The sequence below is a fragment of the Rhipicephalus microplus genome, chromosome X (assembly GCF_043290135.1).
Source record: "Rhipicephalus microplus isolate Deutch F79 chromosome X, USDA_Rmic, whole genome shotgun sequence".
Lineage (NCBI taxonomy): Eukaryota > Metazoa > Arthropoda > Arachnida > Ixodida > Ixodidae > Rhipicephalus > Rhipicephalus microplus.
Window position 1 is genome coordinate 271,798,839 of NC_134710.1, and position 20,756 is coordinate 271,819,594.

Here is a 20,756-nt window from a genome sequence, read left to right on the forward strand (position 1 = left end):
AGGTGAATAAACTCAAAGCTTTGATAAGATATCAACTACTCTGGAAACCATTACACACATAGTATATTAAAGTGAGTAAGATATAAGGGTAAGTAGCACCCCTTTATTTAACAAAGGGGTAATAGTTAAAAAGTCTTGCCTGTACAAACAGTAAAGAAAATATCGTCTGCCAATTATATAAATATGATCAATTACATTCAGAAGTTTTTCTTAGCATCACTGTTGCCCAGTGCCAGCCACCATACTTGTATTATTGCTGTATAAGTGACTTCTGGATTATAAATTTTTTTATGATGCTATGCATAATTGAGGTTTCACTGTAAACAATGTTAATGCAAGTGGTGAAGGCTGATGTAAACAGTCATCTGTTAAAGGGACACTAAAGTGAAACAATAAATTAGTTTAGGTAGATAATTTATGCTCTGGAAACTCTACTGTCATTTCTTTCACTGCCTTAGGTTTATTAGGAAATGTGAAAATCGTGCTGATAAGTTTCACTTTTATATTCTCCACTGAAATCTTCGATGGTGAGGTCACAGATTTTAAATTGCTGGCGCCTTTGAAAGATAACCTACCACATTTTAACTTATTAAGAACTACCGAGATCCTAGTAGACATTTTAAAATTCATGACATCATGGTTTATGATGCGGGTATTACAAAGTGGCATCACTAACCTCATTTTCTATTTGCAAGATTTCTCGCTTACCAAGCATCTTTTTGCAACAAACATGCTGTTTTTGGTATTATAAAATAGTAATTAATAAATAAGAGGAACTTTTTTTTTGTCTTTAGTGTCCCTTTAATGCTGCAGCTAAGTTTTGTGGATGTTGGGAGAAATTAAATACAATTTGGCATTCCAGCAAGCTCTTCGGCTAAGGATACAGAAATCCTTTGAACGAGTCTTCAGCAATTCTCCTGAACACGAAATATAAAATGGACAGCCTTTTGCTTACCATGCCGATGGATGCGCATGCAGCTGCTGGTAATGTCTGTTGTGACAGTGAAGTACGGCAGCCACAGGTCCTCAATTTGGCGGTCACCGAACAGATCATAGATGGTCTGGTTGAATGCTGCTCCTGCACGATGTACAACGATTTGATGAATGAAATAATATTGCCAAAAGCAAATTAAAGCAGATAATACAAGCCACTCCTTTTTGACAGTCATACTACTAATTTACTCAAACAATATCTCAAAAGGGCTAAGTACCACCTTTATAAATAGTATTCCTAGTGTCCCATCTGTGGACCTTTCCAGAAATTGGAGCAATGTTCTCTTCCTTCGTGAAAAGGTGTAAGGTGTTGTGGGAGAACAAAAAGTTCCATTGCATGAGCCTTACAACTGACAAGCGCCCATTGAGTGCTTTTCAGAAGTAGTGTGCTGCCTTTGAAACAGGCAGTTCATTACATAATTGCACGAAGATGTCAATGAAGTCTAACGTTTCCAGGATTTTTTTTTTTTTTGCTCCCATCAATTTGGTTCTAATAAAACAATGAATGCTCACTGCTACACAAACAGGACTGAACTGATTACAGTCAATAAGCTCAGCGATAAACAAGACACCTACGATTGTGATGCGTAGATTGACAGATAGAGAAAATTCACTCTTAAACTGAGTGCTTAGCAGCCCTTTAATCAAGATAAAATTCGAACTTGAATCTTGACTGATGGCCAATAAATGTGCCCGCGCAATAGCCTTCTCCAGCTTTGAAGTGCAAAGTAGGCTTTCAAACGTACACTTTTTGCATTGACCTTAATTAAATTAAACCTGTATTACGCTACAGTTTTATACAAAATGGAAATTTTTTTTATACATATATCCTACGCCGTGACACTTCATGATTAGTAGCACCACTAGGATAATCATGCTGCAGTCTAGTTTTTTTTTTAAACTCTTGCAGGGAGTCCTTTGGTTGTAATAATAATAATAATTGTTAGAATTTATCCTCCCAAAACCAAGACATAATTAGGTCCTTGGGTTATTTTATTCATGTATTTCTGGTTACAGAGCTGGCAGAAATAAAATTTTAACAGCTTAAAGGGGCCCTGCAACACTTTTTCAATTAACCATGCAATGGATTCAGTAAAAGAGCTTATTGCCTCGTGAGTTGAATGCCGCAAAAAGTTTTTGAACCCATCAAATAAGAAAGGAGTTACAAAGATTTGTCGCATGCTGCAATTAAATTCTGTCTTCTCTTGTCCCGAAGAAATTGCTGGAAGCTAAAAAGGAGAAATGGCACGGGAAAGATACATCATGCATGCTTCGTGACCATGAGCACTTAACTTTTTTTTCCCTCCGAACACGCGGCTTTTTCAGTGTAATTGCGCACAAGCATGCACTCACATGCAGACAAGCCGCTGCTTCCAGCGGCGACTTCAGTGACGATCAGTCGCGTCATGCTAAAATAAGCCAATGGCCGATACTGTGACAAGCAATTTTTGAGCTTGTAGTATCATTTGTCGAGAGAAAAGAAAGCAATTTTCAGCTGACTGAAAATTTATAGTGATTTTCAGGCTGTGTGCTGCACTTTCATATTTAGCTCACGTGTTCTCAGAAGCCTGGACCACCGATTAGCAGTGTTTTCTGATAATGCTGTAAGAGTTGCAGGGCCCCTTCAAAGAAGCATATCACATATGAAGTAATATAACAAGAGTAAAACCATTGACTTGCTGACTCACCATTCACTATTTTTGATTAAATTTGCTTTAGGCACAGGTTTTAGATCCAGAACAATGATTAATTAGTTTTGTGAAAGAAAGTTTCGTTTGCCTAGAAGGCAATTCCAGCTGACCCCATGCACTGTGGTCATTCATGCAATGTGAAGCAGTCAACCTACAGTTATGTGGCAATTGCAGGCCTAAAACCTAGACCTAAAACAAGACACACATTCGTTTTGTTCTTGTAGTCAGATACAACTTCAAAATTTCAGAGAGGTTGGCCAAAACGTGGCAGCAGCTCGCCTACACGACTAAAGAAATAGTACCGCGCATGCACTCGGCAATATTCTCCGAAAGCCGGGTCACCGGCCGCTTGGCCTGTGACATCACTCGGGAGTTAGCACCCGTTGTGGCAGACTCATGTGCATCCACCTTTGAGGAGAAAATGAAGCAGAATTCTAAAGTTTTATCCGACCATAATTTCATAAACAAGTCCCAATTGCTACCCATTTCATTTGATGAAATACTGTGCAATTGTTCGAAGAGTTTATGAAAAAACAATGCACATTCATTATCAGTGAGCTCGTGACCCACCACAAAGAGGTAAAATTTGGCTACCTGAAATTTCGAGACCTGTCTATAAGGTACTCCAGCATCAGTACATCAATGTGAATATTTATATTGTTGCTCGGTACCACTAGCTGCAATCTGTAAAAGTGTAGTTCAGCAAGCAGCATGGGTAAGAAAGAAAGACCTCACCACAAGAGAGAACTTTCTTGTTCAAGGAACAAAACCAACAAGGCATGCTATTTCCAGCTCTGTTATCCTTTTATATGCACAAAAAAAAAAAAACAAGGCATTTCGAGCTTATTCAAGTTAACTTGCCATTTTAGCCAGTAACCTTTATAGCCTCCACAGTGATATGAGAAAATTATCAAGATGGAGTCAAGTGATGCCCATTTTGTTTTATTTGTTGAGCTATGACAGACAAAACATGCATTTCAAGGGATTCTGCAACACTTTATCAGCATGGTTAGAAAAATGCTGCACATTGGTAGTCGAGGCTCCCAAGAACATTTAAGCCAAACATTACAATGCGGCATGCATCCTGGAATTTACAATTAATTCTCAAAGTCAGCTATAAATAGCTCGCTTTTTTCTCAACAATTGAAGCCATAAGCCCAAATGACTGCGTCATAAATACAAAGTACGTAGTCACACTGGTTCATTTGAGCATCATAAGCTCAAGCATCGCGACTGTATAAGCATAAGCATCGCGACTGTATAGAAAGTAAGTCAGACATTCTAAGAAATTCACCGATGATTACAATACTAATGCGAACTCAGAGCGCAGGTTCATGTTGGGGCAACACCAACTACGTTTGATGTTTCAGCTATCAATAATTGTAGCAGTATACCATTCGTCACATATTGTCACAGACACTGCCGGCACTGATGTGCTATGCACACCACTCTGTGCATAGCAGGCAACGCGAAGGAAGCAAAACGCTGATAGCCCTCAAATGTTACGCGCACCACTCTGTGCACTGCAGGCATTGCGAATCAAGTTCTGAAACACGGACAGCTCCGTTATGACGAGCAAAGCCAGCCACAGTGCACGTGCCAGCCGTACATGCACACGGGCTGCAACCAAGGGGCCAGCATGCATGATGGAGAATGAAAGCGAGGTTAGAGGCCAGTGGCTCATAATATCAAAAGACCCTGTGTTTGCTTTTTCATACTCGTTTGCTCTATCTCGTTTTTATATGCTCTATTAATTGCGCCTACACCAGCCAACAATGACGACCCCACTCAATGCAGAAATGGGCGCCTATGAGTACTGCTGTAAAGAGAAAAAAGCGCTCAATGTTATGAAAAGTGCTTACAAATGAGTGCAGCTTCTTGCACCCTTTGTTATCCCTCCTTCCTGCACTCCCTTCACCTCTCCCCCCCTCCCAACGTAGCTTTCAGGACTTTTCAGGTACAAAAGAAAAGAGAAAGTGCCTAAAGCGTATGATAAATCTTGAACACCACTCAATAAGAGTAGATTCTAGGAATTTTTTGCAGCAATAGATTCACGAGACAATGCATTCCTTTAATGATCATTCAATGATGCCACAGCGCTGAGCCCAAAAGTCTTCTTCAATAAAGCCATTCAATGATTACTTCAAGTATTGCAGGGCCCCTTGAAGAATATCACCAAATTGCAAGATTAAATAAACATTTTAACTAGAGGTGTGAGAATATTTAACTTTAAAATATTTTTTGAATCGTGTTTGCTATTTAATTACCACCAGAATTTTACTATTCAAAGTATTGGGGCTTCCAGAAAAAGAGATACAATTGTTTACAACAGAAAATAAAGAAAATGGTGATAAATCGACAAGCACTGTGCTTGGTCAAAGTACGTACGCCATCCGGTATCATGAGTACAAAAAGCCGTTCTGCGACAGTTTTCATCACAAGATCCAAAGTGGCGATAAGCAAAGCCTGTGAATGTCTGCTATGTGGCGACGAGTGCAGCCCACTATCGTAATCTTATGATTCAGTTTCCGCTTGCAGCTGCCAAACTAAAGCAGAATTATTTTCTAAATAATCATCTACTTGTGAACACAGAAGGAGTGGGAACAAGTTATTTCATCATATTCAACTGTCGTGGCCTAGAAAATCGAAATGCTTGCAGATTTCAAAATCTGCAGGCATTATCAAATAGACTAGTAAGCAGCTTACCGTTTATGTGAAATGTGTGGTGCTTATTAGTTTCTCTCTTAAAATACACACAGGAGCAAAGAACCTACTCGCCTGCTTGCAAGAAGTTTCGCAGCAGCTGCCTTTTAGTTTCTGTCTTCGCAGAGAAAAAAAGAAATTGATATCACATTTTTTTAACGCACAGCTTGAAAGAAACAGATAAGCACCAAACACCACATGCAAAAGTTAGGCGATTCGGCTGTTACGAAATTTCGTATTTTCTTAGTCATGAGTAATGCCGGTCTGACATAACTGAGTGGTCATAATTCATGTGTTCCAAGTGCAATCAGTTCCACCATCAGTCTTAGAATACTATGAAGAATATCTTTAACTACATTCAATTTTCATGATTTCTGAAATATGAGTATGCTATACATCGGTACACACTAAAACTTTGTAATATAAACACCAGCCCTGAAGTCAAAGTCAATTACAGTCGAACACGGTTACATCGAACCCACATATATAGAATTTCAGGGTATATCAAACTCGCAAGTTATCCCCTTGAAATTCCTTTGTAAAAAGTATAGAAATTCACATGTTTATAACGAACAGTATTTTTACCCGCCTTCGGATATATCGAACGCTGCGCGAGCTGGAAGGGCGCTACAGCACTCGCAGGCAGCCATCGTCTCACAAGCACTTTCTAGCTCTTGAGCTGTCGCGTCGTCTATGTACCACCGCATGTGCAGCATTTCTCTTTTGCGTGCGTGGTGTGCAAAGCCACTGCGGAATTTTTGAATTGTCGACTTCAAGAAGCTCAAGATCTTCAAGAAGCTCAAGCTCAAGAGCGTCAAGAAGCCCAAGATCTTTGACTTTGCGATGAAGTTGAAGGCTATTGAGCGTGTTGAGACCGTCGCAGATGACTTCGAGATACCACAGAGCACTCCGAGTACCTTGTTGAAAAACAAGGCAAGATATCAAGGCAAAGGTAGCGGAGCAGCAAATGCTGGGAGCCTGTCATGTGCGCCCTTCTGCCCACGGTAATGTAGAAAAGGCACTGCCTGGTTTTTAGAAGTGCGTGCGAAGAACATTCCGGTGGGTGGCCCGATGCTGATCGCCAAGGCCAAATGGTTTGCCGCTGTACTCAGTAAAACAACTTCACCGACAACGGCCGGTGGCTTCACCGATTCAAGCAACACTACAACATCGTTGGGAAAACCATTTCTTCAGCAGCCAGGACATCCAGCAGTGGATGACCAAGGAGTGGCCAAAAATCCCCACGAAGTTTTCTCTCGCGAAGATCTTCAATGCCTGGTGAGACATGAAGATGGACACAGTGGTCAATGGCTCCCGCAAGACAGGCTTCGTGACTGCGGAACTTGGGGAAACCAGTGAAGATAATGACGAGCGGTGATAAGATCGAGGTAGCGTCTTCAATATTTCAAAAAACGAAGAAGCAAGCCATGGTTAGTGTCCCCCCCACCCCCCCAAATAAATAATTCTGTTACGGCGTGTGTGCCGAATTAGTTGTCATTCTTCAATGCACCTATTGTAGGTAATGATCCGCTACAGGTAAGCTTTCGGGGCCTCTATTTTTTTTATATAGGATTTTTTATCTATTGAACTCATTCGCGATCCCCTTCGAGTTTGATGTATCAGTGTTCGACTGAATTTAAAGTTGCAATTTGTTGCCAGTGTCATTTAGTTGGGCAAGGTATTTCCACCTCAACGTGAAGTTCATGTGCATAAATGGCAGAAACCTCACAGTCATAGGATTTTTATTTAAAAATCTGTACTGTCTAAAAAAAAACTATTTGTGTTAATAGACAGTGCATGCCAACACGGATAAATGAGAGAAGTCAGGATGCCACAAATACAGACTAACAAATGAAAAAGAGGCACAGCAGCGACAAAGTAGGTAGACAAATACTTCTCCGACGTGCTAGACTGATAGGTATCACCTCTTTACTGGGCATGGACAGAAAAGCTTTTTTGTGTTTTTATTTTCTGGTGTTATGCGCCTTTTTCAGTTGCTAGAGTTTCTGGCGTCTTGGCCTCTCTTACGGCCGTGTTTGCATGCCCTGTCTCCAACATGAATACCTATTAACTAGTTCAACTCTCTGTTATTCTACCAGAGATACAGAAAATAAGTATTCACCAGTGAACCAGGCAGTGATAGGGTAGGTAAGATCCCACAGCTGGCTCCAAGGGGATGTCATCCTCTGCAGGAAAAACAATAATATAGCAGTAATAGTTTACATTTAGCATAGTAATCAAACTTTATTGAAATGCTTATCCTACCCAAACAAAACATCACAGAAGAAACAAATGCCAGCATGGTGACTTCATGCAACTGCATAGCACAACTACACTCCTAGAAAGCTGATGTGTGAATAGCTTTGGCACAATGCATTATTGTCCATCATTGGCTAGATATTCTCAGAACTGTTCACCAGTTCTACAGGACTCCTACAGGTGGTGTGTCAACATGCTGTCTCTTACCATGCTCCTGAGTGCAATGTAACACTGCTGGTTGCAAACGTGACACACAGAGGCGCATAACAGCACTAGAAGCAAAAATTGGGCTAGTTGGTGGTTCATACTTGGACATAGAACTTGTTAGACTTAAAGAACACTTAGCCTCTTTGACAATTTCTGGCGGTCTGCACTTGCCAGCTCATTGCAGGAAGTGTGGCTGCCAGCCATTGGTGGACGGAAGCAATTGTTTGTTTGGCCACCGGGACAAATGTACTCTATTAGAGAGGCTTTTTACAATGAAAGAGAGGGGAAAAGATGCGTGAGCAAGTCATCTGTGGCACTTCGTGGAAAGGAGGTTGGATGCCTGGGTTCAGCGCTATCAGGTTAAAGCGAATGTTAGTATTTTTTTTACTATCACGCATGTTTCCGCGAATAGGTGTGGTCATTATTTCTTTTTCACTTTTCTTTTTTTTTTTGTATTTACGCATGTGTCGATTTTTCTTTAGAGTAGATTCTTCTGTGTACCCTGTTTGCTCTGCTACACAGTCACAATGGTGTGCCATGTGACCAGGTCTTCTACCTGATATATGTGTGTTCATTGTAATAAATTTAGTTGCGAGTTCAGCACCTTGTTGTCTCTTCTTCCGTCTGTGTGTATACTTGCACTGTTTCTACATCCAAACATAGTAGCACATCAGAAATGGAACGAAGTATGCTATAGAATGAATGCAACTACTTTCAATCCAGACACTCAACTAACACGAGTTGAAAAAAAAAACGTCTTTTTGAGGTGAAACTTACTCAAGAAGCGGAGAGTTGAATAAGATTGTTGTCGTGCAAAGCAGTTGTAAGAGCTACAAGAATTTTTTTTTACCTATAAGCAGTCAGGGTAACAGTAATTCACAGCTATGGGCATTTGGTCCAGCATACTATTTACAAATTTGTTTATTTTACTCAACCGAATTCATATTTACAACATCTGAATCACTATAGTGTGCCACGCACAAAAAATTTCCTTTTCATAATTTTACTAAGTACTTTTTCCCCAGGTGAAACATACTTTTTGGCAACTTCTTTGCATTCTAGACAAGGCTTCAGTTTTCCACTCATGCAAAACTGATGACGTTCACAAAAGTTTTATGGAGATGGTGAACTTGGTTTCATAAAAATTCAGACCTAGTTCTAAGCTGGCACCAGTTAGGTCTCCAATCTTTGCAAGCAGTCAGCCAAATCGATGCACTGTTCGGAGTGCCCCCACTATAGCCTGCTACATGAGGTGCCCCTGAAACGTGCAAGCACATTATTGCGCACGCTACGCGAAGGGCTCCTCGTGAAGGGGCAACTAAAGTCAAATAAAAATTTACATCAGAGTGAAAGCTTTATGTATGACAACTTATAAAACAACAATATTACCAACTTACAGAGAAATTAAGGTAAATGCACAAGAATACATGCACCCCAGTAGCACATTCTCAAAATGATACCGACGACGTATTTGATACTTACCAACGACGGCACTATAGTGCCTACAATTAATTTTTAGTAATCTAACTGCACTGAATAAAGATCCTTCCTTGCATCAAGAGACACGATAAAGTGCTGCTTGTTTGTTTCTGTTTAATTAATGAAAAAAAAAATCGCCGGACGTTACTAAGGAAAATGGCGCGAGTGGTTTCAAAAATTCAATTTTCACGTGGTTATAGTGGACATGTGTCATCTAGTGGGGCCCAGTTGAGCCAAAACACGTCTGCAATCTCTGAGCCAATGGCAGAAAATCAATGGCAGTTGTTGTTACTGTGGCTCTCGCTGCTTTCGTTCTGTCTACTAGTGTCGGCAACTGTGCAGTAAAGCCGGGCAACATTAGTGCATGGCAACAGTAACGCGAGTGGGACCGCTTCTTGAGGAGGGTAATTTCAAGTGCGCACACCCGATCCAGGCCACTAAAATGTGATTTTATTTGAAAATATGACCTTCTGTGGCACAAAAGTAACACTATGAGGTTCCTGGACCGCTATTTCAACAATCAACGTTTACTTTATAGTTGCTTTTAGTGTCCCTTCAACACCAGTCAGTGATGCCACCGAGGTCTGCTGATTTGGAGCAATTTTCGGAGCAGCAAAATTTGCATTTTGGAGCAGCTTGGACCAGCAATACTTTCCATTTTAAAAAGCTTTGGGGCAGAAAAATTTCATAATTGAAGCACTTCGAAGCAGCAAAATTTTTTATTTTAACGCAATCCGAAGCAACAAACTAGAAGGAGAAGCAAGTTGCATTTACATTCAAGGACATGAAAAATTATCTTTGGGCTCCTGTGAAGTGCTAGAAATATTTTGATTCATTGCTAATCACATGCAGCAAGACCACCTTAGGAGTACTCCCTATTTCAGTTGATGATACAAAAATAATGTTGTAATGCTATTGAGCATTCTCGGGAAACTTGTTCAGTGATTATTTTCGTAGCAAATAAACAGAATACTGGTTGAATAAAATAGTAATTCATAAAATAGCACTCTAAATACACCCATATGGTTATCAGAAGATTTGGTAGGCAGATGCTGTGACTTAGAACACTAGAGACTCACACAGTCCCAACTGCCTTTCTCCAGGATGAATTCAAGAATAAAAAAGGTTTTTTTATTAACAACTGATTATACTACTAGGCATAACATGACGTCATTTAGCTAGTCTCATAAAGCCAATCTGCTCCGGCACTTGTATCTCGGTGCTGAAACTAAACGATTTGACAAACTTTATTTTCCTTTAGCAGCGGTGTTTCATGTAGCTAGGGCGTTCTGTCTACTTAAAAAAAACACCCTATATTGTCTTCTAGAAAGCAGCACAAATAAAACCCTTAAGGAGTACCTTATGCATTCGCCTCGGACATTTGAAGGCAAGAGCCATTTTGTTTTCATTGCTATAGAAATTGTATGAACATTCTCGACCGATTTTTGCCATCGCCAGGCGCACAGGCAAAAACATTTTTCTTATTAGGGGGGCGGGGAGGACCCCTTGATTTGAAGGCAAATGGTAATTTTGTGCTATACATGCCATGGTGAAAAAAAATTTGAGGGGCGGGGGCCTTTCCAAATGTGCCCCCATCATGTTTTGTGTACTGTATTAATTAATAACATACTCCCATGTATCGTGTTTTACGCGCGTGTAAAAGCGCCCGAGCGGTGGCGACAAACGCGGCTAAAGCAAAGATGAAAAAAGATGGACGATGAATGCGATAGCATACCCCTGCGTGTCAAGCCTGCCATCGATTGTTACTCAAGCAGAGAGGAATGCGCCACCAGTCTTCAAGGAGCAAGAAGGAACTAGGGCCGAAAGGAGGGGGGGGGGGGGAATGCTGTATTATGAACTTAAATTTTAAGGGTGGGATCGCTGCAGCCCTCGCTATTCTACCCTTCTACCTTGTACTGTCAATGTGAACTGACTGGGCAAAAGTGCTTCGCTTTCTAGAGAAGCAATACAGGGGTGTGCACTGAGCCTTGATCACAAGGTGGCCACACCATAGTCGCAGCCTTTTGGAGGTTCATTCGTATGTGCATTTTAAAATAAAGCATGCGAAAATTTTGGATTTCGACCCTAGCAATCTTGAGTTCGAAAGGGCAGGGCCTTTTGAGGGCTTTTACTGCAATAGTGATTACTAACGCGGATGTGCTGGTGGAAGGCTCTACGAAAAAGTTTTTCTGAATAAATCTCCGGGAATTGAGTATACTAGTGGAAGAGTGCCAATGCATTCCCACCACTGACGTGTTCCTCTGTGGACGCGAACCACAGACAATTAGATTGCAATGTCCAGAAGCAGACGTGACAAAGATGCTGGCAGCACGCGTGATGTTATTAGCAAAAATCACTTCAATCACGTGCCGTGCAACTCTTCAAATGAGCTATCAGCAGCGTTCCTGGACAATGTTTGCCAATGAATCAGTGCCACAGTTTCACTACCAATTGGACTAGACGTCACGTGCCACTGCAGAGAGTGTGTTTTGCCGTAAAGTGAACTTTGTGAGAGTGCCGACACCCCCTGTAAAGTTGTTTGCGCCGCGTTGCGAACGTGTCTCGCACAGAAGTATTTCGGGAGTGATAACTATTGAGCGATAGGTGGCATGTTCGCGAGCGGTGATCACCACTATCATCATCATGGTTGATAAAGTGGTAGCCCCGGCAGTGACTCCTGGCAAAAGACAAGCCTTGGTGGCGGGCGAGAGAGTTGAGCGAGTCTTTTTTGGCGTGCGGCGGTGGCGCGGACGGTTGCCTCCAACGGTGGGTCTGCTGTGGATGGCACCACGGGCTGTCTGCGGTGGGCCCACGTGATGAGCCAGGCGTTAGCGACACCGCCTTGTTTGTCATGCTGTTTAGTGTTGTGTAATTATGTGTAAGGTTGTTTAGTGTGCTGATTACAATTGATGTTATAATAATTTGGCTGACGATATCGTAGATCAAAAAGTAGTTAAATAAACGTAAGTTGTTGTTTGGTATGGACTGACTGCGTCTGCTGTGTCCGTTCACTCCAAGAAGGTGCCAATTTGAGACCCCACAACTTGCACAACAGAAGTTGCGTCAGCACCAAACATAGCATTGTGGATTACTTAGGATGCACGCGTAACAGCTGTTTATTCAGCTGAATAATTGTAGTCCCGTGATTGTGACTTTGGTAGCCCAGAGAAAAAGGCACATATGTTTTGACGCAACGGCGTGGCTATTGCTGGCGAGAAACGCTTACAAATCTGACCTTGGTGCAATTTCCATTAATATTATCAGGATGGCGCAGTAAATCTGATTTGGCGTGCTTTAGCGTAGTTGGGGCAGAACTGGAATTACTGAGCGATCGTGTCACCAAAAAATATAGAACACCTATAGCAAATCATATCTACAACCATGACTGGTGTGGAGCATGCATCTGATCAGATGTAAAATGGGCGTTTCATGCTGGTGATGTTTCACCACAAGACACTTCACATATTTTAAATGCTTTAATACTAAGCACTGCAGCATTGTTGCTACTAGCACTACAAAATACACCATGTGGAGAGACACAATTATGCATTTAAAAAGTGCTTGTAGGAGTCCACATGGTTGACTACTACAGAATACTACTGCTTGTAAGAACAGCGTAAGACACAACAAAATTTTTAAAAATAATGAGCTGAAGCAGAATATCATTATGGCAGTGCAGCAAAGAAAGCCTATTTGCAGGTGTGCAACAACTGAAATAGAATTATGAGCAATTTTCGAAGCGTCAAAATTTTTCTTTTAGAGCACAAAAATATAAATTTCGAGCAGGTTAAGAAAAAGAATTCCCTATTTATCACGAAATCCCAAATTTGGTGCAGTATAATAAAGAAGGCTTACTTTAAAAACAAATACAGTTGAATCTCATTACTTCAAACACGCTTAATTCAAACTTCCGGTTAATTTGAACTCACGAAGAGGCCCCGTCAAAGATATGTGTATTCCAATGGGCAAAAACGCCTAGTAATTCGAACGCCCAAGCACTTGCGACGGTTAATTCGAACATACCGCGCTTCGAAAATACTCTCAGCACCCCGCCCAATCTCGCGGCGGCACCTGCGACACCTCAACGCTGCGCGCGAAGAAAATGAAAAGGAAAGAAAAGGCTGTGGTGGAGCGTTTGCTCTCTTTCAAATGCCAATCTGCGACATGGTCATGTCACACTTCTCCCTTTTCCGTCCCTGCCACGTAAAGACCCTTCTCCTTCCAACGCCATGTGCAAACAGAGGAAAAAAAAAGAAAGCATGTGTGGTTGAAGTAAGTGTGGTTGAAGGAATGAATGTGTGGTTGAAGGAAAGAGAAAAGGCACAATCTTCTGCGGCCCTTGCCCCTTGCGGGAGTACGGCTCTGCCCCTTGAGGGGGAGGATCTCTCACGAGCTGGTGGCAAGCTTCCCCTTTCCCGTCCCTGCCACGTAACCCTTCTTTCAACGACGCGTGCGAGAAGAGCAAAAAAAAAAAAAAGAAAGCTGCCGTGGATTGTTGGTTTTCTCTTAATTGCCGATCTGCTTCTCTACGCATAGAGACGTTCCTTCTCTTTTGTCCCGTAATGGCACAGTCGTTGTCGTCATCGTCTTTAGAAAGTGTCGGCGCTGGACATTTCCACGCGCAACTTCTCTTGCCAGGAGAATGCTGAAGGCGAAGTAGAAATGCTTTGTAAGCTGCATGCGAAATTGATTGACTCGCTGCAAGGCAAACGTGTGCAGACGTGCATCACCGATTACTTCAATTAATAACACATGTCCTGTGATTTGTAAATAAATGTAAGTCTTCTGAAACTTCCCCCTCATGTGTTAGCTCAATGCACATGCGCCACTGCATGGAGAGCCCTCCGTTTATTTAGCTTTCATTAATTCGAACTTCTTTTAATTCGAACAAATTTCCAGGCCCCTTCCAGTTCGAATTACCGAGATTCGACTGTATGCACAAACCATTCAAAATTCCCTAAATTGTGCACAGTACACTGTTAATTCAATAAAAGCCCTATTTTGAACTAACCCACAATTCAAATAATAAACTCCACAATAGCTTTGCAGTGCCTGCCAAATACTTTGACACCGGAAATTCAAATGTGAAACTGCCAAGCTGGTAACCTTGAACTTTGGGAGATTTGTAATGCAGCAACAAGTGAAGGTATCAAGAAAAACAACTGACATGGTTTTGTTTATCTTTTCTTAGGCTTGCAGAAATGTCTTATACAGCTCCAAGTGATTGCCAGTAACTTTTCAGATGCCAGCAATCATACTAGTACTACAGACAATTATGTAGTGGATAGATGCATGCGTAATTGAGGAACAAAATGTGGTATATACAGTGAATATTACAAACAGCCCCTCCTAAATCTTGGTACTCTTTTTTGCAGCGTGTCAGTGTACCGGAGCAAAGGTGGCTTAAGGGGAGATGCTACTCGAAGAAACTTTTTCTTTAATATTGCCACTTAAAGTTGTGAGCCGGCAAGCCCTAGCGAGCCGAAAAGGGAAAAGAGAACAAAGAAGAAGTGTGTGGTAGCGCTTCGTTTAAAGATACACGCTCGTGTTTTTCTGCCCCACTGTTCCTGTCTTGTCTTCACGGCTCTTTGTGCGTGACAAACTGGTGGACGTGCTGGGTAATCTATGCACCGTACCCCTCCACATAGCAAGAACTCAAGCGTCGTACCGGTGGTCACTCCTGTGCACCGCGCCAGCAGAAGAATCCGAGGGCAATCCCCTCAGTTTGGACTGCTCGTAAACAACATGGCAGCTCTGACCAGCCCTACTGACACCAACCCAAACGGTACGAACGGCAAAACGCCGCTTCATTGCGCCTTACTTACAACGCGAATGCCAAATCCCTTTCATGGCACTGCACTTGAGAATGTCGAAGATTGGCTCGTGCATTACGAGTTCGTTGCCGTGCACAACCAGTGGGACGACTCAGACAAACTGCGGCACGTCTATTTCAGTCTTATGGACGGCGCACGTGTATGGTATGAGAACCGGGCAGGTATTCTTACATCGTGGGAAGACATCAAACACCGACTTCTTTGGACATATGCCAGCCCTGACCGACGGGAGAGAGCTGAGCGCGATCTGCAGTCCCGCATACAACTGCCGAATGAAGGCGTTGCGATGTATGTCGAGGACATGACACGTCTTTTCCACCGAGCTGACCCCGGCATGCCAGAAGAAAAAAAGGTACGGTACCTCATACGCGGGGTGAAAGAACAGCTTTTCGGTGGGCTTGTGCGCAGTCCTCCCAAGACTGTGTCCGAATTTCTCAGAGAAGCCGTCACCATAGAAAGCACTCTTACGCACCGGGCCCCGTCATACGAACAGCACGTCAACGCTTCAACTACGGACTACTTGGGAGCTTTCGGTGGCCAAATGGATTTCTTCAGAGCGCTCATACGTTCAGTCATCCGCGAAGAACACCAGACGCTGTCAGTGCCCTCGTAGCCCACTATCTCCTCGTTGTCCAGCGTAGTCCGAGATGAAGTCCAGCATGCCTTAAGAGAACCTCCTTTCATGCGGGATTATCAACCACCCAGCGACTTCCCCTGCATGTCGTATGCTCAAGCTTTGCGGCAACCTGTTACACCCGCAATCCCGCATCCCACCGTGGCCCCAGCCATGCTGCAGATGGTCCAAGCGGCACCATATTACAGCGCACCTTGCCTGATTTCGCGGAAATCAGACGTCTGGCGTGCACCAGATAGGCGTCCTCTCTGCTTCCACTGTGGCGAAACTGGGCATCTGTACCAACACTGTTCTTACTGACAACTTGGACTGCGCGGATTTTCGACACTACGCGGATTTTCGACGAACTCACCGCCACCCAGGTTCATTCAGCGGCCCCCTGAAATTGAACAGTATGTGGCTCAGCAGCACGGAACTTCGTCGTCCTTGCACCAGTCACGCTCCCCGTCACCGCGTCAATTTTCTCCTAATCGCCGCACCTATTCGAGCGTGGCGCAGGGTCGGTCACCAGTCCACGTCGGGAAAACTAACCACAGCGACCTTCGGGGGCGAAGCCGCTCATACTGGACAAGCTCAAGGCCTCCTACCGACGCTTCCGCAAACTGACGATACCCCGACGACGACGACACCAGCTGGTTCCACAAAGATTTCATTAGACATTCCAGTGCTGCTCGACGGTAGCAAAGTCAGTGCTTTAGTTGACACGGGTGCGGATTTTTCTATAATAAGTGAAAAACAGGCTGCTCTCCTGAAGAAAGTCACGATGCCTTGGAACATCAGGCCAATTCGTACTGCTGGTGGGCATATCGTCACGCCACCCGGCGTTTGCACAGCACGAATACAGATTCGTGGTTCTACCTTTGTTGTCAGCTTGAGAGTTCTCCGTCAGTGTTCTCGAGACCTGATCATTGGCATGGACTTCCTGAGGGAGCACGGTGCTATTATCGACATTCGACAACGCCTCGTCACGTTTTCAACAAAAAGCGCCACACCAGAGCATAAACCTAGCCACGATCGAGTATGTCTGCGTGTAATTGACGATGATGTGATGATACCACCGCACTCAAGTGTTATGCTTCAAGTGGCGTGTAACGAATCAGCACACAGTAAAATGGTGGCGGAGAGCAATCGATCCCTACTCTTTTCCCAGGGTGTCTGCGTAGCACGAAGCCTAGTAGACCTCCAGACTGGCCACTGCGAGGTTCTTGTTACAAACTTCAGCTACGAGCGCCGACACCTTTTCACTGGTACTGTCATCGCCTATGCCTACCCAGTAACCAATGTGACTGAGTGTTTTCCTTCCGAGGCTACCGATAATGCCGAAGCACCTCTCCAGTGTGTCGACGTAAATACAACGCTTTCTGACGAAAACAAACGAAGGCTTAACGTCCTGTTGATAGAATTCCACGCCTGTTTTGCACATTCATCGAGAATTCACCAGACATCGATTATCAAGCACCGTATTCACACCTACGGCGACGCGCACCCTATACGGCAACAGCCTTACAGAGTTTCACCAACTGAATGACACGCGATTCAAAAGCAAGTGAAGGAAATGCTTCAAGACAGTGTAATACAGCCATCAAGCAGCCCTTGGTCATCGCCAGTGGTCCTTGTAAAGAAGAAGGATGGTAAACTTCGCTTTTGTGTCGATTATAGGAAGCTGAATAATGTCACAAAGAAAGACGTGTACCCATTGCCTCGAGTGGATGATTCTCTTGACAGGCTGAGGAAAGCAAAGCACTTTACCTCAATCGACCTCAAAAGTGGTTACTGGCAAATTGAAGTTGATGAACGTGACCGTGAAAAAACTGCTTTTGTAACTCCCGACGGTCTGTATGGATTCCGAGTGCTCCCATTCGGTCTCTGTTCCGCTCCGACCACATTCCAGCGAATTATGGATACCGTTCTCGCTGACCTCAAGTGGAAAAGTTGCCTCGTCTACCTAGATGATGTCGTCTTTTCAAGAACGTTTGACGAGCACCTTCATCGCATTCGGAGTATTCTTGAAGCTATATGTTCCGCTGACCTTACCCTCAAGCCTGAGAAGTGCCATTTCGGCTACAAAGAACTGAAGTTCCCGGGTCACGTTGTGAGCGCTGCAGGCGTTCGGCCTGATCCCGAGAAGACTGCCTCTGTGGCCGCTTTTCCAGCTCCGACAGACAAGAAAAGTCTTCGACAATTTCTGGGGCTCTGCGCATACTATCGCCGCTTTATCGAAAACTTCTCCAAGATTGCGGAGCCACTCATCAGACTTACGCGTGACGACACCCCATTTCTGTGGACTGACGAACAAGCGACTGCCTTTGCGGAACTGCAACACCAATTGTTGCACTGCCACGCGGGACAACATCTGAAGTCGCCCAGTTTTTCATGCATCACATAGTGCTTCGTCCCGGCACCCCGTCATTCATCATCCCTGACCGAGGGACAGCGTTTACAAAAAAACTGTTGGACGACATCTTCAAGCTCAGTTACACGAACCACCGTAAGACAACCGCATACTACCCCCAGAACAACGGCTTGACAGGAACGCTAAACAAAACACTGGCTGACATGATTTCTATGTACGTGGATGTGCAGCATAAAACGTGGGATGAGATCCTGCCGTACGTAACGTTTGCGTATAACACCGCAACCCAGGAAATGACAAGGTTCGCACCCTTCTGCCTCGTTTACGGTCGAGACCTGCAAACCATGCTAGATGCCATAATTCCTTGTGACATCGACCAGCACGAGCTGCTAACACCTGATGTCGAGGATTACATTCAGCGTGCAGAGGAAGCAAGCACATCAACTAGCTCGCGCGCACATAAGATCGCAGCAATGTAAAGACTCTCGAAGGTACAACATCCACCATCGACCAGTTACCTATCAACCTGGCGACCGAGTGTGGGTTTGGACTACTGTTAGACGACGAGGTCTCAGCGAGAAACTCCAGAGCAAGTACTTCGGACCCTACAAAGTATTACGGCGGTTGAACGAGGTCAACTACGAAGTCATTCTAGACGGAGGCTCTCGGCAACGACCCAGCGCCACTCACCACGAACAGAGATTGTGCATGTCGTCTGCTTAAAACCTTATTTTACGTGGTAATACTCGCCTTATTGTGCCAGGGCAGCAAACATATTCTTCTTTTTTTTCGTTGTCCATAGGGTCTCGAACGAACTTTGAACTGTATTAATGTTTTTTTTTCTTATGACCAACCACAGACATTTTTCTTTTTTTTGCACCTGCATATGCCCTGTGCACTATAAGTATCGTTTCTCCCTTTCTTTTTATTCCCTTATGGGCCCTGCTGTCACCTTGTGTATGAGCATCGAGTCTATGCTCTAATGGGAGGGCGAATAATGCCACCTAGAGTAGTGAGCTGGCAAGCCCTAGCGAGCTGAAAAGGGAAAAGAGAACAAAGAAGAAGTGTGTGTTAGCGCTTCGCTTAAAGATACACGCTTGTGTCTTTCTGCCCCGCTGTTCCTGTCTTGTCTTCACGCCTCTTGGTGCGTGACAATATTCATCCTAGAGCAATGAAACTTGAGCTGCTTATGGAACTTTTTATGCTGATTTCAAATATATACCGTAATTACTCGAATCTAACTCGCACCTTTTTTACGGTTAAGCGAGCTCATAAATTGCAAGCGCGTTGGAATCGAGTACGAATAAAAAAATTACGGTCAATCTATTGCCATCGGCAAATCCAAAATGGCCGCCCCCTACGTGCGTCGGCATGGCGCGCCGGCCATTTCTGCCTATGTGTTTCCCATGTGCGGCACTTCGTACGTGTGCTGAGGAGTTCGTCATCTAGTGGTGCATTAGCATCGACGGCGTGTAAGGGCCGACCCCAAATACTCGAGAGCACCACGATGCCGCTTTTAAAAGAAAAGTTATCGCGTGTGCCGAAACAAACAAAAATCGGGCCGCATCGCAGTCGTTCGGAGTTCCCGAAACGTGCGTGCGGGACCGGCGGAAACAAAAGCAGAAGATTGTAGACAGGAAAGCTTCACGAGAAGGCTCAGTGGACCACAGCAGGGTCGGTTTCCGCAAATTAAAGAGCTGCTCGGCGAGTATGTGCTTGAGCAGCGAGCGGCACAGCGGCCCGTGACGACAGAACTGCTCCAAGTGCGGGCTATGCAATTAGTCTTAGAAAAAGGTCTAATGCGGAGCCAGTTTAAAGCGAGCAGGTGCTGGCTAACTAACTTTATGAAGAGGAAAGGCTTTTCCCTCCGAAGGGGAACATGCATATGCGAAAAATTTTGCGGAGGAGTACGATAAAAAGCTTCACAGTTTTCAGAGGTTCGTCCTCAACTTGTGGCACAACAATGGCTACCTGCTTGGGCAAATCGGAAATGCCGATCAGACGCCTCTTTACTTCGACATGCCTGGCACCACAACCGCCGAGAAGAAGGAGGCGAAGCAAGTTCGCGTGCCGACATCGGTCCACGGTAAAACTACAGTGACAACAATGCTCTGTTACACGTCAGATGGGCACAAGCTTCGCCTGTACCTCATATTTAAATGGAAGACGCTCTCGAAAGGAGTCGATTTTTTCTTTTTTTCGAGCAGTGTGATCGTGCGGGCCAGCGAGAAAAATGGGTGCGCGTTGCAATCGATGTCTTACGTTTTTTTTTTTTTTTCGCGGTGGAAATCGGGTGCGGGTTACAATCGAGGGCGCGGTAGAATCGAGTAAATACGGTAATTGGTTTTCTTGCAAGTTACACACTTTTAGCTCTGCAACATGACAAAGTGCAAACCTTAACCCTTTTGCCCCCCCCTCTTTTCATCCCTAAAATTCTGTAATTTTTTACCATTCATAGTTCATAATGCTTCAAATAAAGTGTAGAGTGCAAATAAATAATTATGAAGCACATACAAAATATGTAATATGCGTGAAAAATAATATACATAAAAAGTCCATATTTCACCTACCCTCGTAAATGTATACATACAATGTTTTCAATA

General features: G+C 43.8%; 2 protein-coding genes across 5 annotated transcripts in view; one reads left to right on the forward strand and one right to left on the reverse strand.

The window, feature by feature from the left end:
• sws (patatin like phospholipase domain containing sws) overlaps positions 1-20,756 on the reverse strand; it is a 275,614-nt gene that overhangs the window by 80,121 nt on the left and 174,737 nt on the right. For all 4 annotated transcript variants that reach the window (XM_037414017.2, XM_075879135.1, XM_075879134.1 and 1 more), the window contains exons 26-27: positions 7,510-7,573; positions 956-1,078 (exon numbers count right to left, since the gene is read on the reverse strand). In XM_037414017.2, the coding sequence (XP_037269914.1) occupies positions 956-1,078; positions 7,510-7,573 (187 nt within the window). The remainder of the gene's footprint in view (positions 1-955; positions 1,079-7,509; positions 7,574-20,756) is intronic.
• Positions 1-20,756, forward strand: part of LOC142776119 (uncharacterized) — a 58,624-nt gene that overhangs the window by 18,806 nt on the left and 19,062 nt on the right. The gene's annotated exons all lie outside the window — the stretch shown is intronic.